Here is a 15,285-nt window from a genome sequence, read left to right on the forward strand (position 1 = left end):
GCTTCTGTGGCAGGGAGCATTGTTTCTTTGGGTTTTTTTATTCCCTGATCCAGATTTTACTCTGAGAGCTCATTGAATCAGAGGCCAAAACCATGGCTGAAATCGCAACTGTTTTTAGCTCTGATGTGTCCAGGGACCTTGTCTCCTTCAGTGGACTAGTAAGTGTCATTTCTACATTTCCTTACAGTGCCTCATAAAACAGGGTCATCAAATTAAACTCATCTGCGATGTTTCAGAGTTCAGCTTCTCTGTGCAACAGAAGCGGCAGCTTCCTTCACACCTCCTGCGCTGCAGCCCATCTGTGCTGTGTGGGACAGGAGTGCACGCTCAGCAAACTGCTGCGGGGCTGGCTTTCACTCGTCTCATTTTAGGAATGAGTGAGACAATGCTCTTGTCAAAAGAGTGTACTTTTTTGATGCTTAAGGTTGGAAGTCCTGTTAAATCATACCGATTCTCAGCTGGAGGCTTAATTTTATGAGCTATTCTACCTAAGAGAGATGGCTAGTATCACGTTTCTATTGTGTATCGTTACCCAGGCAAATAAGCTTTGTAAGCTGAGGAAGAACTTTGCTGAGTTATGGAGCACTGTGTAACACAGTTGAAAAGAACTCCAATTCTAAATGATGTATTTGCTTAATCTTCAAAATTAGTTTGGTGGGGTTTTTTCCCCTCTGAGAAGTTAAAACTGTTACGAAGTTTTTTTGGAAAAGCAGAACAGAAATTCTCATTGAATGGCTTCTGTTCACTGCTAAAAAAGAAAGTTGTGTTTCACGTCCTGGTAAATGATACATGGGATTTGTCCTGAATTAAAAATAGAAGAGAAAGCTTGTTAGCTCTGCCGTGTTGGTAAGCTTGACAAGGCAAATATTGGTGGAGAGGGAGAGTGTACATACTCAAATCGACCTGACAGTAAAAATAAGTGTCATGTCTTCAGTGCTAGGGTACCTCTTGGATAGCTCCGTCCACAACAGTAACCCAGAAGTTTTTAAACTTTGTTTTTTCTGTTAGTACTGAAAATGAATTCTTTATTGGTGAGCAACACAAAAAGGTTTTGGGCTTGCCAGTAGGAATTGTTAAATTAAAAGGTTATTTCTCGAACACTTGTATCTCATCATCTGAGCACCAGAAGCAATTAAATCTTTATCACTGCACTGGAGAGGACTGCCTGGAATGGAAAAGATCAGATATTTTTCAAGATGTTGAAAGGATCATGATTCTCAGAAAAGACCCATTTAAGAATAGTTTATGACTGTTGTAGTTATAAACTCACTGCCGTAAAAGGAATGGGCTGTATGTTGGCAGGCTACCAAGCCAGGGAAAACGAAAGTGCAGCTCAGTGCTATTTTAGTGCATCAGATCTGGGAGGAGCAGGAATGGATGGGGGGGGAAATCCCAGTTGACCTACATTTACTCTCCTTTGGGAAGTATTGCCAGTCATAACTGTTGGGAAACAATCTGCAAATGACAGACGTGTGAGTGCTTGCAATGCTCAGACTCGCTGGCTTCTGCCCTTAGCCAGGGATCCTCTTTCATCCCAGGCTTTGGGGACTCCTTACTTGTCTGGTCTCTTCCTCTCCTTGGGGCCTTTCCGCTTTTTCTTGTCTCTTTGCAATTCCACTTTTTCCATTTCATCTGTTGCCCACAAGGCTGGCAGTGTCTTGTCTCTACACTAATGAAATCTCCTTCCAGGTTACACCCCTCCATAAAGACAGGGTCCCTTGAGCAAGGACCCTCTTAACTTTTATATTACTTAAAGGAGAATTAATTAACTCCCTCCTCCCCTTGTACTCAGTGTAGCATGGATGTCCTCTTCATCCCCACTGTACAAGGCCATGTCCTTTGGCTGTTCGGAGGGGACCAGTACCGCGGCTCTGCTGTGTGCAAATGTTAAGTAGTAAAATAAGGAGCCTTCAGCCTCGCAGTTCTCTCCTCCATGGGAGCAGTTGCAGAACAGGGAGGCATTAATGCGCTTTTCCCCTTCTCGCTTTTCAGGAGGCTACAACCTTCAAAAAACCCTTTGTTTTGATTATCCTCTCGAGTCTCAGGCCTTCTTAATTTGGCCCCTGAACACACCTGTGGGCTTTAGTTACACCAGCACACCAGCCTCTTTGTTGCCAAACTGGTTTTTCGCTAGCTGGAGAGGGGAGCAATGCAGTGGCCAGTTCAGCATACAAAAAGCCATATTCCTGTAAGGGACTGTGAGCTTCCCATCTTTGGCAGCTGATGCTAGAGGCAATGTCAGCTCAATTTGGTAATTAAATGAAAATTAATTACAGCTCTGTGTTCTCTGCTCAGTTGTAGTGTTTTCCTTTTATAAGTATAAATCGCTTTTCTATTCTGGGTAGCCATTCTAATATAAATGCAAACTTGCAGACACGTCGAGTCCTACCTCCTAACTTAGCATATTTTTTTCTCAGCGATTGAAGTAGTGAAATTACGCTGAATTGTGCACAAAGGTTTCAAAATCTGGTTTATTTTCCAGGATTTTAATGTTTTTTTATTGGAAAGATAATTGTTTTGGCCTGCACAATAATCTAAAATCTGTTATAGGAATCCCATCTCTGTTAGATGGAGGAACAAAGTCTGGGTAATTTTCCTGGTTTCGGCTGGGATAGAGTTAATTTTCTTCCTAGTAGCAGGCATAGTGCTGTGTTTTGGATTTAGTAGGAGAAGAATGTTGATAACATGCTGATGTTTTTAGTTGTTGCTAAGTACTGCTTATGCTGGTCAAGGACTTTTCAGCTTCCCATGCTCTGCCAGGTGCACAAGAAACTGGGAGGGGGCACAGCCAGAAGAGTTGATCCAAACTGGCCAAAGGGCTGTTCCATACCATATGACATCATGCTCAGTATAGAAACTGGGGGGGGGGAGGGGGTTGGCCAGGGGGCAGCAATCGCTGCTCGGGAACTGTCTGGGTATCGGTCGGCGGGTGGTGAGCAATTGCATTGTGCATCACTTGCTTTGTATATTATTATTGTTATTATCGTTATTATATTGTTATTATCATTACTATTTTACTTTATTTCAATTATTAAACTGTTGTTATCTCAACCCAGGAGTGTTTTTTTCACTCTTACTCCTCCAATTCTCTCCCCCATCCTATCGGGGCAGGGGGAGTGAGTGAGCAGCTGTGTGGTGCTTAGTTGCTGGCTGGGGCTAAACCACGACAGGAATAAAGCTTGGACTAAAGGTTGCGCTCCTAAAAAGATCTCTGGTTCGTCTCAGTGGGAAGCTTATACACAGCCTAAGGATGGAATATGGAGGGAGTTAGTCCCTAAGGCTTTGCTTGTCACTGTGTATCGCGGAGCGGGAGTCGGGGTGAGCAGGTGAGAATGTAAGTTCCCTCTGTAGGGATGGCAGTGCTTCCATGCTGTCTGATCCATCCTCATCTTCTTTTCCTGCTTTCTTCTATTTCTTTGTCTGATCTCAACCTTCAGACTTTTCTTCTTCCTCTACTCCAGCTGTTAAAATGATGAATATAGAAGATACTGCTATTGAAGCTTCCCAGCTAGAATACAAAGAAGATACATCAGTAACATTAGTAGACTGGGCCGTATTACCCCATTTCGTGTGAGAAAGAGGGCTGGCCTGTGGGCACCATGAGGAAGCCGTGGGGCCGGGGAGGGCCTCCTGCGCCCCTCGAGCTCGAGCAGCTGCAGTGCGTGCCGTGCTTGGTGTGCCAGGCAGGCACGGTGTGCCCACCTCCAGCCCTGCTTGCTCTGCAGGTGCAGGGACAGCTGCTGTGCTTTCCATTACAAGACATTAAATATACTCCTCGGCTAAACGCTTTTCTGTTTCCTCCACAAAAGTTCATTGCTGTGAGTAAGGCCCATTAAAACATCTGTGGCTGGACCTGTCAGTATCCTAAAGCATGAGTCATCCAAACTGATACTTACAAATCTCTTATGTGTTAAGGCTGTGTGTTCTGCACTGCAGAAAGGTGTGTATTTTAGGTTTGCATTTCTATGATAAATATGCTCAGTTGCTATGGGAAGGGTTTAAAACCAAAATCCAGCATAGGAGAATATGTAAAATTCAAGGAAGCGAAAAGGTTTTGAACTTCATTTTTTAGGCTCTTTTCTTATAGCAGTACCAACTTCAAGTTTAAAGCTTGACATTTCCTGGTTTTCCACTCAAATATTATGAGGTATGGCAGTAATTACCTCCTTTATCAGGGCACAATGTAAACTTCCTAAAAGTAGACTGGATTGCCATTCAGTTTGCACATTCCAGCACAAACAGCTATGGAGAACATGCTTTCACTGAGAGTGTTAAAAGTGAAGTGGGAATTCAGGTCTAATACTTCTGATTTCTGTGGCTGTAACTGAGAAGCTAGTATTGCATGAGGGCGAAAAAAGTATATGCAGACAAGTATGCAAGTTAAATGCTACAGTACTTTTGTAGACCTGTAAGGCTAACACAATTAGCTTCTTTTAAAGTGTTTTATGCTTCTTCAATAAGCCTTTGAGAAGCTTTTGTTTGTAATTATCTTTACGAAGTTTTGCTGCATGTTGTTAACTGTTAATGATTAAAGTATTTTACTCTCATCAGACAGCGAGCTTTTGCAAGGTATTTTAATAGCAAATCGCGACCTTGTGAAGATACCTTGTTTGCATTATCAATGGATGTACCAGCACATGAAAGTCCAGATCCTAAAACCTCTCTTTAAAGGTGACTTTCCAAAGGTTTTGTCAGTTACCTTTACAATTTTGTGCTGAATGCTTCAAATACAGTACAACGCATTGAAGCATGCAGTTGTCTGAAAATGCATTTATAAAGCACAAATGCATATTCACAGGATATGTGTTTTTTTGAGGGCTGAAGGCTGCCGCCTTGTTGTTCTAGCGGGCTGTTGGGAGGCCAGGCCAGAAGGGATGGTTAGCCCAGGTAGTGAGGTGTACATGTGCAAGGAGAATACTTTGTGCACTGCAAAGGGTGCTAGTTTCAGGATCAGAGATCTTCTTGGATCGGAAGGGGGAACTGGAACTCTTCCCTTCTCCTTTCTCAAATAAATAACCGGCAGTCCTCATCCCCCTGCTGCAAAGTTTTCCTGTGTTCCAGTCTCCTGCCACAGCTGGCAGCTCAGTGATGGTTATTGGATCAGACGCCATTAACATCTCCTTATAAGCCATTAAACATTGCCTCTACCCCCCCCCACACCCTCACCCACCGTAGCACGCACCATGACAAACCTAAGACATTTACTGCAACCAGTAAAAAGTCCCTAAAAACTACCGAGTGCAGTGCAGGGAGCAGGAGGGACCAAGGGCTTCGGCATTAGCAGAGGACATGTTAAGGGAAAATGACTAGGGAGTAAATAACTGCTTAGACACAGAAATCCATGGTATAGTGAAATACTTGCTCATGTGGTTCTCTCTAGACTGCGCTTTTTGTTCCTGCAGTGCCCAGCGGTTGCTCTGTTCTGTCTGCTGAGTCTGACTGGCAGCAGCTTTAGCTGAGCAAAAGCCAAATAAAAAAAAAAAATCCAAATGCTAAGGCTGGAATAAATGTATATATTAAATATTCCACTAAGGTTTATCAGTGAAACATTTGGTTATAGTTTGATTTATGTCAAAATAAATAAATAAATGAAACCTTTGCAAAGCAACTGTTCGAAATTATTGCTGGACTGGAGAAGCTTAACAAAACAAATAGTAATTAAAATTAAACTGTTAATGTAACACTTGCGTATAGAAGACTCACAGGCCTTTACTGTCTTCTAACTTCTGGTTGTTTGGGTTTCTCCAGGATGGCGGTAGTTTTGCTCTTTTGCTTTTTCCAGTGACATACAAATTCCTGACATAAGAGCCTGGCTCTCTGGCTAGTGTGTACCTATCTCTAATTGTTTCCTGCCCTCCAAATGGGGCCAGAGACTTGGGGGTGGGGGAGGGAAATTGGAAAAAATGTGGAAGCCTCACACTATTAAGGTTTCATTATTGGGGCAAGGAAAAAAAATTATTGTTCCCTTAAGAATTTGTGTTATTTTTTTAATTTACTTGTAAAGGGCTAAAACCTCACATATTTCTTGAGAGCTGGGATTCTTATGTAATTTTAGGAATTCTGGACCCGAGTTGTCAGGAAAAACACTAAATATGGAAAAACTTAAACCAGTAGTGTTATCAGCTCCTGAGACCCTTGATGTTTCCCTTACAGCTCTTAAAAGCAAGATGTGATAATATCAGAATTTAATCTCTCACATTGTCCCTCCCCCAAAGAAATTTCTCTAATTGCAGACAGAGATTGAGAAAACATAACCTGAGTATGTACTAAGTTCTTAATTTCCGAAGGACAAATTTGACACACCCCCTACATTACTTTTTAACAAATCGTGCTTGTTTTGGGGCCGAACCTGTGATTTCTGAACGTTTGCAGTTGACAATATAGAAGCTCTTGAAAGCTGGTAGTACTTCAACATAGGTCAATAGTAGGATATCAGCATCCTAAAAGGAAGGTTGTCATGGAGTTACAATGTGTATCATCCTAGCAAAAGGCTCCTGAAGCCCACCCTAAGGACATAGTTACTGCTATATTTGTATGATCTATATTTACAAGATTTACAAGCTATCTCTGAGCATAGTGTCCGTATTACGCAAGCCAGGCGGATGAAAGCTCCACACTGTGCTAGGTTAAAGGGTGAAGCGCAGTGAAGGGGCTCCAAGAGGTCTAGTGACATGGGGGGACAACTGTGGAAGAGCCAGCGGTGTCCTGGGGGTTGCAGGCAGTGCAGCAAGCAGCACATGTTCAAAAAACCCCAAACAAACAGAAAACAAAACCGCAAAACAACCCACCAAAAAACCACCCCTGCCCTGCAAAAAAAACCTCATAAACCACCACAACAACAAAAAGTAGCATATAAAAGCAGCATCGCCTTCCCTGGATTGTGAGTTTTGCACTGAGCCCTGCATGGAGCACCCATCCCACCAGAAGAGTTGCAGTGCTGTAGTCAAGATGTGCGCAGGGTGAGAAGTCTGCGTGGTGGGAGCGCAACGCTGCGGTCCTCGCCGTTGTCCTCTGTCAGCCGGTTCCCTGTACTTGTGGAACCAGGGTGTGAAGCACCTCCAAGCCAAAGGTGTTAACTGTAATGAGATTGACTTTGCTCTTCTCTTTACTCATTCTTTCCAAGCAGTTCTTAACCTCGGTCGGTAAGGTCCGCGTGGCAGGGGTTTTGCTCGCGTACGTACAGTACCTAGCACCAGGAGGTCCCCTCCTACTTGAAACTACTGGCCATTGCTGTAACGTAGAGAGTAAATAAAAATAGCGATCAAAACGTCAGCAATAAATGAATAAAATACGTTAACCGCAATAAAGTACTTTCATGAACGCTCAGTTATATTTTATTGGGCTTTCAGGACTTGTATATCCTCCGAATCTTTATGAATACTGGAGGCAAAATAACAACATTTTGGTGAATGCTGAAATGTTTGACATTTTCAAGCGAGTGGGATCTATTTTCTAATCCTTGGGGATTTCAGATAATTTCCTTTAAACTCCGTACACTTGAGGGAGTTACGGCCCTGAGAGAGGAGGACAGGGGTGCGGCGTTGGTCTGGGAGGTCAACCCCGAACCGCGGAGGAGCGCGTCTGTGGGGCCGAGGGGCCGCACGACAGAAGGCGCCGGGGTGCGTCCCTTCACCTGACGCCGTGCTGCTCAGGTGCCCGAGCCTGGCTGCTCTGGGAGGCTTCATCAGTACGTGTAAGAGATGGTACAGGCCGGGTCAGTAAAGACCTGGCCGCGTAGGGATCGGTCTGTCCGTCCGCCCTTCGGCATGCCGGCCTCCGGAAGGGCTGAAACAACCCGCTGAGCCCGGAGTCGGGCTGCCGAGCGTTCCGGCGGGGCCAAGCGCTCCCGGCGCCCCGCGGGCGGGCCGCGGCCCGGCTGTCATGGCGGCCGGGGCACCCTCCCGCCAGCCGCCGCCTAACGGCGGGGCCCGATCGCTGCCGGGCCGAGGCCGCCGGCGGGGGGCGCCCGCTGCCGCTGCTGGCGGAGCGCGGCTTTGTCCTGCGGCGGGGCGGCCGCGCTTCCCGCCGAATGACGGCGGGCGGGCCCCTCCGCCCGGCAGCCCCCTCAGCCCCGCCGCCCCTCAGCCCCCTCCGCCCGGCAGCCCCCTCAGCCCTGCCGCCCCTCAGCCCCCTCAGCCCCACCGCCCCCTGAGCCCTGCCGCCCTCTCAGCCCTGCCGCCCCTTCAGCCCCCTCAGCCCTGCCGCCCCCTCAGCTCTGCCGCCCCTTCAGCCCCCTCAGCCCTGCCGCCCCTGCCGCCCCTCAGCCCCACCGCCCCCTGAGCCCTGCCGCCCTCTCAGCCCCCTCAGCCCCACCGCCCCCTGAGCCCTGCCGCCCCTTCAGCCCTGCCGCCCCCTCAGCCCTGCCGCCCCTTCAGCCCCCTCAGCCCTGCCGCCCCTCAGCCCCACCGCCCCCTGAGCCCTGCCGCCCTCTCAGCCCCCTCAGCCCCACCGCCCCCTGAGCCCTGCCGCCCCTTCAGCCCCGCCGCCCCCTCAGCCCTGCCGCCCCTTCAGCCCCGCCGCCCTCTCAGCCCCCTCAGCCCTGCCGCCCCCTGAGCCCTGCCGCCCCTTCAGCCCTGCCGCCCCTTCAGCCCCCTCAGCCCCGCCGCCCCTCAGCCCCTCCGCCCTGGCCGCCGCTCGGGGAAGGGCGCCGGCGGCGAAGCCGCGCTCGTAGCGTGGCTGCGGGCAGAGCTCGGGGCTTTCATCGGCCGGTAGTCTGCTCGGGGGGTGGGGTGGGGGTGTCACTCTGTAGGTTTTTTTTTTTTTAAGCAGCTCTGCAGTCACTCGTGGCAATGACATGTTTATTTCCCTGAAATGGCTCTCTCGGGCTGCCCGCCGTGCAGCGCCCACCTCCCCGCCTTTGCCGCCGTTCAGCAGCGCAGAGATGTTTGGGTTTCGCAGCCACTTTGGTTCGGAGAAGTCAAAGTTCGTGCGCGCAGGTTTCCGTCAGATACACCCCATGGCGGTGTGGTGGTCTGTATGGCAGCGGACTGTGTGCTTGTTCTTCAGGGCGAGACGGCGGGCAGCTTCTCCCCCGTTGGGGAAAGGCCCGGGCCGAAGCCCTGCTCTGGGCCGCTGCTGCACCCTGCATCCTGCAGCTCCCGTGCTGCGATGCTCCCAAAAGGGAGAGGGCACCTGGCAGGAGGCTGGGACCCGCGCCCTGCTGCTCCTGAGCCACTGGGGCCTAATCCTGCTTCCACCAGAGTCCATGAGAGCTTCGTTACTGACTCCAGCGGGAGCTGGCTCCGGTCCCCCATGCCACATAATCTTCTGAAGCGAGCTGCGGCTATGAATGGCCGGGCTATAAGGCAGCTGCGTTTCCTCTTTCCCATCGTGGGTAAACGAAACAATTAGTATTCATGTATTAAAACCTTCTAAAATGAAATCTTGCGACTGCCATCTCTCCGTTTGCTATATTTAAACTGGCCGGAAGATTGTTTAAATATATCTCATGGACAGTTTACAATGCGAATTATTTCCTGCCTTTAAAAAAAAAAAAAAGTCGTGGTTTTAAGATATCTGGCAAGTTTATTACAATGAAATGTCACGTTCCTCAAACAAGTCATCAAAAGAATAATTTTTAGCGATGACTGGTTTCCAGCATTCACCATTCAGAAATGTTGCCGAGTATGATTTTGTTTTAAAAAAAATAAATAGAAAAGCCTGCCTGTTTGATCTGCGCCGCATTCCTGGGTGTTCAAAGCAGGATTCCTGCTATCTAGCTGAGGTCCTGAGGTTTCTCCCTTCGTACCTCCGCACTGTGGACCATGTAGGTCGCTACCCTGAGTTGCTCTCAGGTATCTAAAGCAGCCCTTGTGAATGCCCCCTGTAAAATGCGCCCTCGCTCTCACTTGGTAGCATAGAAAGTTGCTTCACTGAATCCTACGTAATACGTATCAAAATGTTAAGGGGGGATCAGAAGTGGGCTAAACGTACTAAGAAAATTGCATTTAGAATTGTGCTTCCATGTGGTGGTCTCATAAAATTGTAAGCATTGTTTTTTCTGTGAATGTATCTTAACATTTTTGATGTTTTAATTTGTTCTCATCTTTTTTTTTTTTCTTTTTTTTTTTCTTTTTCTTCCCTACTCAGCTCTTGCCCCTGTTCTTTGCCTCTGGTTTTGTTGGTGAGGATATCACAGTGATGTCTGCATTCAACCTGCTGCATTTGGTGACAAAGAGCCAGCCAGTGGCCCTGCGAGCCTGTGGGCTTCCCTCAGGTTGAATGGGTGCTGCTTGTTGTGTCATGCATAATGAAGGCCCTTTTAGGAATGGGTGTCTCTGCTGCAGGAAACGATGTGCTATGGGTTGCTCTGGTTTGTTTAAATTTTCCTTTGAACCCAAAGTTTGTTTGCCTTTATTTTTTAAAAGTCACTGCCTGGAGTGAGGGTTTTCGTAGACAAGATTTTAGGATGCTTGGAAATGCTGTCTGACTTCCTTGTCCAACATATTCTCTCTTAAATTTTATATTATTTTCCTAATTCTTGGCAAAAACAGTGGAATTAAACTGAAAATAATTTATTAAATACCCTTTATAATTTTTTAAAAAAGACGCATAAAAGAATTTAGCATATCAATTGCTATTAAATCATAGGACTTAAAAAGATTTTCCCAAATCTTTAGCAGTATACTACAGTTACACTCCATGTGTCCCTTTTTACATTTTTATTGTAAATGAAATATGTTGCCCTGAAAATTACGTACAAAAAGCATGCAGAATTTAAAACTTAATTCTGTCATTCCTCTGACAGCATGTTCTTTAGTTACGTGACACTTCTCTAAATAAATAAATGGAAACAGGCAATTTAATGCCCAGATGCAGCTGCACTTTTCATGTAAGGTCCAGGTTCTGCTATTAGGTCTGTGAAGGGTGCCATAAGACCCCATCTCCATGAATTGGTTATATCACAAAAACCTTGAACCTAAGTATTTGTGTTTCACTTAACAGCAACAGTATCTGTAATGTCTGCATAATGATGTCAGTGTACATGGTTGTGTGGGAGAAAACAAAAGCTGCACTGAGCTAATTTTGAACGTTACTAGGAATTTTCTTGACACCCAAATAAAAAAGGTACAATCCTGGCTGATCAATATTTGAAGCATCAAAAAAGAACCAGCGTGGGTGTTTGTACTACACCCACAACTGGTTCAAAAGGGTGCAAAATGTTGTGAGCACTTTTTCCCAGAGCTGGACTTAACAAGCATATGGAGGTGATGTTTTAAAGATTTTTTTTCAGTGATAAGACATCAGTTTTCAAGCTGATGGATTTTTCTAAAGCTGATTACACTTTATTTGAACTAAATCTGAGTCCAATTTTTGCAGCATTTGTGTTCTGTTTCTCCCCACATGTGCACGAAACTCCCATTAACCTAGATAGGAGCTGCAAACGCATATTGAGGAAGAGAGAGAATAGCCCACATTGTGTTAGCCTGACCTTGGTTTCCTGTTATATTTGCTGCTGAGCCAGATTTAAAATCCTAAAAATATAGGGTAAGCAAATTTTCTTAGCCCTCATTACGCACCTTTTGATGTGCTCTCATATTGCTGGTTTTTACCTTAAAATGAGGTAAAAAACTCAGTCTTCTGGCCATTTTGTTCCAGCTCTGAAAAGGCAATCTCAAAGTTGGTCAGCTAGAAACACAGCCCCTGGGAGGTTTTGCTATTGCATACCTGTTTGCAAAGCACTATGTTAGCTATTGTGTCAAATTGTTTTTCTGGCATAATCCAGTAGTCACGTTTTGGAATAAAAAGCTCATAACACTACTGTTTATTCCTGTCCCTTTGATCCATAACTGTGCAAACATTAATAGATTGAGTTCCACTGACTGGCTACTTTATACATATATATATGTATTTATATGTAATAAACCCAAATTCATCTGCTAACAGTGGAATAATATACAATCACATATCTCACATATTTTAAGAGTAATCTAGATTCCCTAGATGCTTATAAATTAACGTAAGCTTGCTTTGCCTTCGGTTTGGTTTTGTGTGTGGTGTATTGAGGGGGTTGCAAGTAACTGGTATATAGCATGCATCAAATTAAACATGGGAACGAGATCTAGAGCCAACATCTGCTTAAATGCCACAATGCACTGTGACTTTTGAATATATAGAAAACGCCCCAAGTTCTCATGACTTTTTTATAACATAACACTTGGAGTTAGTACTTTTCCCACCACCCAGTTCTGTGCAAATTGCAGCCCTGCAACCAGACCGCCATGCTATGTGCCCACTGAGTCTGGAATGGTGTGGAGTTTCGTCTTCTTCCGGTTGAATGGCAAATCCCATATGGAAGGAGACTTTCTAACCTTCTGGAACCCCTGCCTGCTCAGCGTAAGGGAGCAAAGGGCCGGCAAAGCTGTATGTTGGGCTTCCAAACGCAGTTCTAAACTCCATGCAGTTAAATATTTGCAGGACAAGGACTTGAATGAAAGTTACCATTTATATGCTTGGAATGGTACCTCTGTCCTTCCTGTAAGATACAAAGTAATGTTTATATTTAGTATAAAGTCATAGCTGTAGATCAGAAGCAAGTGAAAAAAATAATTTTTTTTTCCAAAAAGTTAAATGAATGAAATAACTGCTAAGAAGTATCTTAGAACAGGGGCGACCTTCTGTCTCTTCTTTGAAACACTGTTTTGTAAACACGTGTGAGTTACGCTGGTTTATTCGCAAAGTGAATTGACAGTTGTGCTGGTGAAGTGTTTTTACTTGCTCTTTTTCTATTTGTATATTAGCAACAAATTGCATTTTAAAAATATTTTTTTTTGTCTGAAGTTAGGACTAAACGTTTCAGTGTGTGCAAACCTAATGCACGGTTTGCCCATAACATTTTTATAGCTGACATGGTAAAGTCAGAGTATAAGCAGGCACTCCCAGTAGATGGCACTAAGCATATGCTGTTTTGCACGCCTAGCACTATATGAAAAGCTTCCATTTAGGAGTCATTCATACATAAAGTACACCCTGAGATCTTATGAACATTTACAAGCATTTCAAGAAAAGCGTGAGCACTGGGAAAAATCACATCAATCTGTGCTTGTACGCAAACTACCTTCACATTGGTTCAAGGTTTCTTCATTTCCAGTAACGATTACAGCTCTGTTCTGCCTGTCGTGTGATGTAGAAGTGTCGCTCCTTGAGCCTGCTGTATTAGAGTTGAATGCTCTAAATTTCTTTGGAAATGCAGGATGCACTCAGCACCTGCCAGGATTTAGTTCACAGAAATTAAATCTTAAAAAAAACCCAAACCCAAAACCACAACAAAACCCCCCAAAACTTTTAATGTAAAAACTCCTTCAGCTGCTTTAGTGTATGCCAGCAAGTAACTGATACAAGTAATGATTACGCAGATTCCATGTACATATGTTTTCTGTAGCAGACCACCAAGATATAAAGTAAAAAGATAGCTTATTTTGCTTTGCTGTGTCTTTTAATTATTATGGGTTCTCATTTCTTAAAAAAAAAATCCTTTATTTCTTTAACACTTTGAATGTTGTGCTGCTTACATCACATTTTTTGCATGAGATAATTTGGCTTTTCCTCTCCTGTAGATCAGAGAAAATTATGGTGCTTGTAAAATTAAGTAAAAGTAATGATGAAGAAATTACAGGGGTAGACTTAGTATTTTTTTTCTGTATGAAATAATAAAGTCCTAGATAATATTAAATTGTTGTGAAGTGTTTAATTACTAAAACGACTACTAGTAGGAAACCATACTTTTCTAGGATTAGATTAAACTACAATACATCTGTATGAAGATGGTGCTGGGCATATGGTGTAAGTCTTTATTAAGTAAATGTCTATAGTATAGTTTTATTAAACTTGTTTTGTTAAATCTTTGTTAATTCCAAGTTTCAGTATAATGTCTTTCCATAAAATTGAAATGAATAGTTAGTGAACACAAAATTACTGAGTCTCAAAATTGGATTTTTAGTAGTAATCTGTTAACATAAAGGATTACTTTTAGGAGCAGATCTTACAAACAGTTACACACATGAGTTACTCATATGCATTTGTCCCTCTGAACTCCCAAACTGCTCATGTCAGTGAAATTATCTGTGTGCGTAGTGTTTGCCAGATCTGTCTTTAACAACGAAAAGTCTAGAAAAGACCTCAGTCTCGTGTGTTCAAAGTACGGTAGCTACTATCAAATTTTCTGTGACCTAAGTATGTCTAAATGTTTCATATTGTATGTTTCTATGTTCAGAGATACAATTTCCATAATGTATGTTATAACTTTCCCATAGCTTTCTGTAATGTGTATCAGCAAAGATGTGCTGTTACAGATGTCTCTTCACATGGTCTGAAAGAAAATAAAAGTAAGACTGATATGTTGTGTAGCAACACCCGCCAGTATGGCCATGGTTAACTGCCTGGCAGTGTTTTCATTATAAATCCCTATTTTCTGGGGTTTATATCTTGAACGTAAAAATTTGCTCTGGGTTTAAATATGTCATACAAGGTCTCAGCTGGATGTACTTGTTCCTCAGAACTGGTTGGGGGGGCAAAAATTAAAACTCATTTCTATGAAGCTAAATTAGAAAAAAAAGCAAATATCAATTTGGAACAAAAATAGATTTTTAAACTTAAAATAGTCTTACAAATTACCTAGTTCACTGCCTCCCAGCAGTTACAAGGAATTTGATAAATGCTTGAAAAGAGTCTTGAAAACAAGCACTGTGAGCGCAACAGTAAATAGCATGTGAAGCTGTTCATGTGTCATTATTATATAAATGTCTGTGTGTATGCCTGCCTCCTAGTCCTATGATAGTAGAATGCTGCATTATCATAATAGAGCATAACATTATGATATTTTTGGAATGGCTTGAAAATGGGTTTTAACAATCACCTTTGTATAGCTGTCTTAATAGGAGTACATTTGATGTTGCATTTGCATAAAAAATTATCCTGTATTGACCAAAGTTTATTTTGTACAATAGTATTCAGTCTAGGGTGTCTTATTTAATACAGTTTAGAATTAAATTTAGCTGTAGATACGTCATTGGGAGTAATACTGTTATTGTGCCTGATGCTTGCAAAACTGGGGATCATAAAGACGACCAGAAACCCTTTGTTAATGTACCGTTTTTATTTGCACCCTAGGGTGCGTACCCTATTTTGACCCCCTTTTTAACTCCTCATTCTGGCGGAGTTTTGCACTCTCTGTCATCTGCTGGACAGACAGAAGGCGCTCGTGCCTGCCCCATCTGGGTGGAGGCTCTGCGGTGGCTCTGTGGCACCGAGTAGCACAGGGATGATGAGCAGTTTCTTGTGCTCCCA

At 44.1% G+C, this 15,285-nt stretch overlaps 1 protein-coding gene across 1 annotated transcript in view; it reads left to right on the top strand.

Annotated features, from left to right (window-relative positions):
• MSRB3 (methionine sulfoxide reductase B3) overlaps positions 1 to 15,285 on the top strand; it is an 86,297-nt gene that overhangs the window by 10,637 nt on the left and 60,375 nt on the right. Inside the window, 2 exon segments of the mRNA XM_075727779.1 lie at positions 10,090 to 10,123; positions 14,253 to 14,324. Coding sequence (XP_075583894.1) covers positions 10,090 to 10,123; positions 14,253 to 14,324 — 106 coding nt within the window.

Source organism: Pelecanus crispus, chromosome 1 (genome assembly GCF_030463565.1).
Source record: "Pelecanus crispus isolate bPelCri1 chromosome 1, bPelCri1.pri, whole genome shotgun sequence".
NCBI classification, from domain to species: Eukaryota; Metazoa; Chordata; class Aves; order Pelecaniformes; family Pelecanidae; genus Pelecanus; species Pelecanus crispus.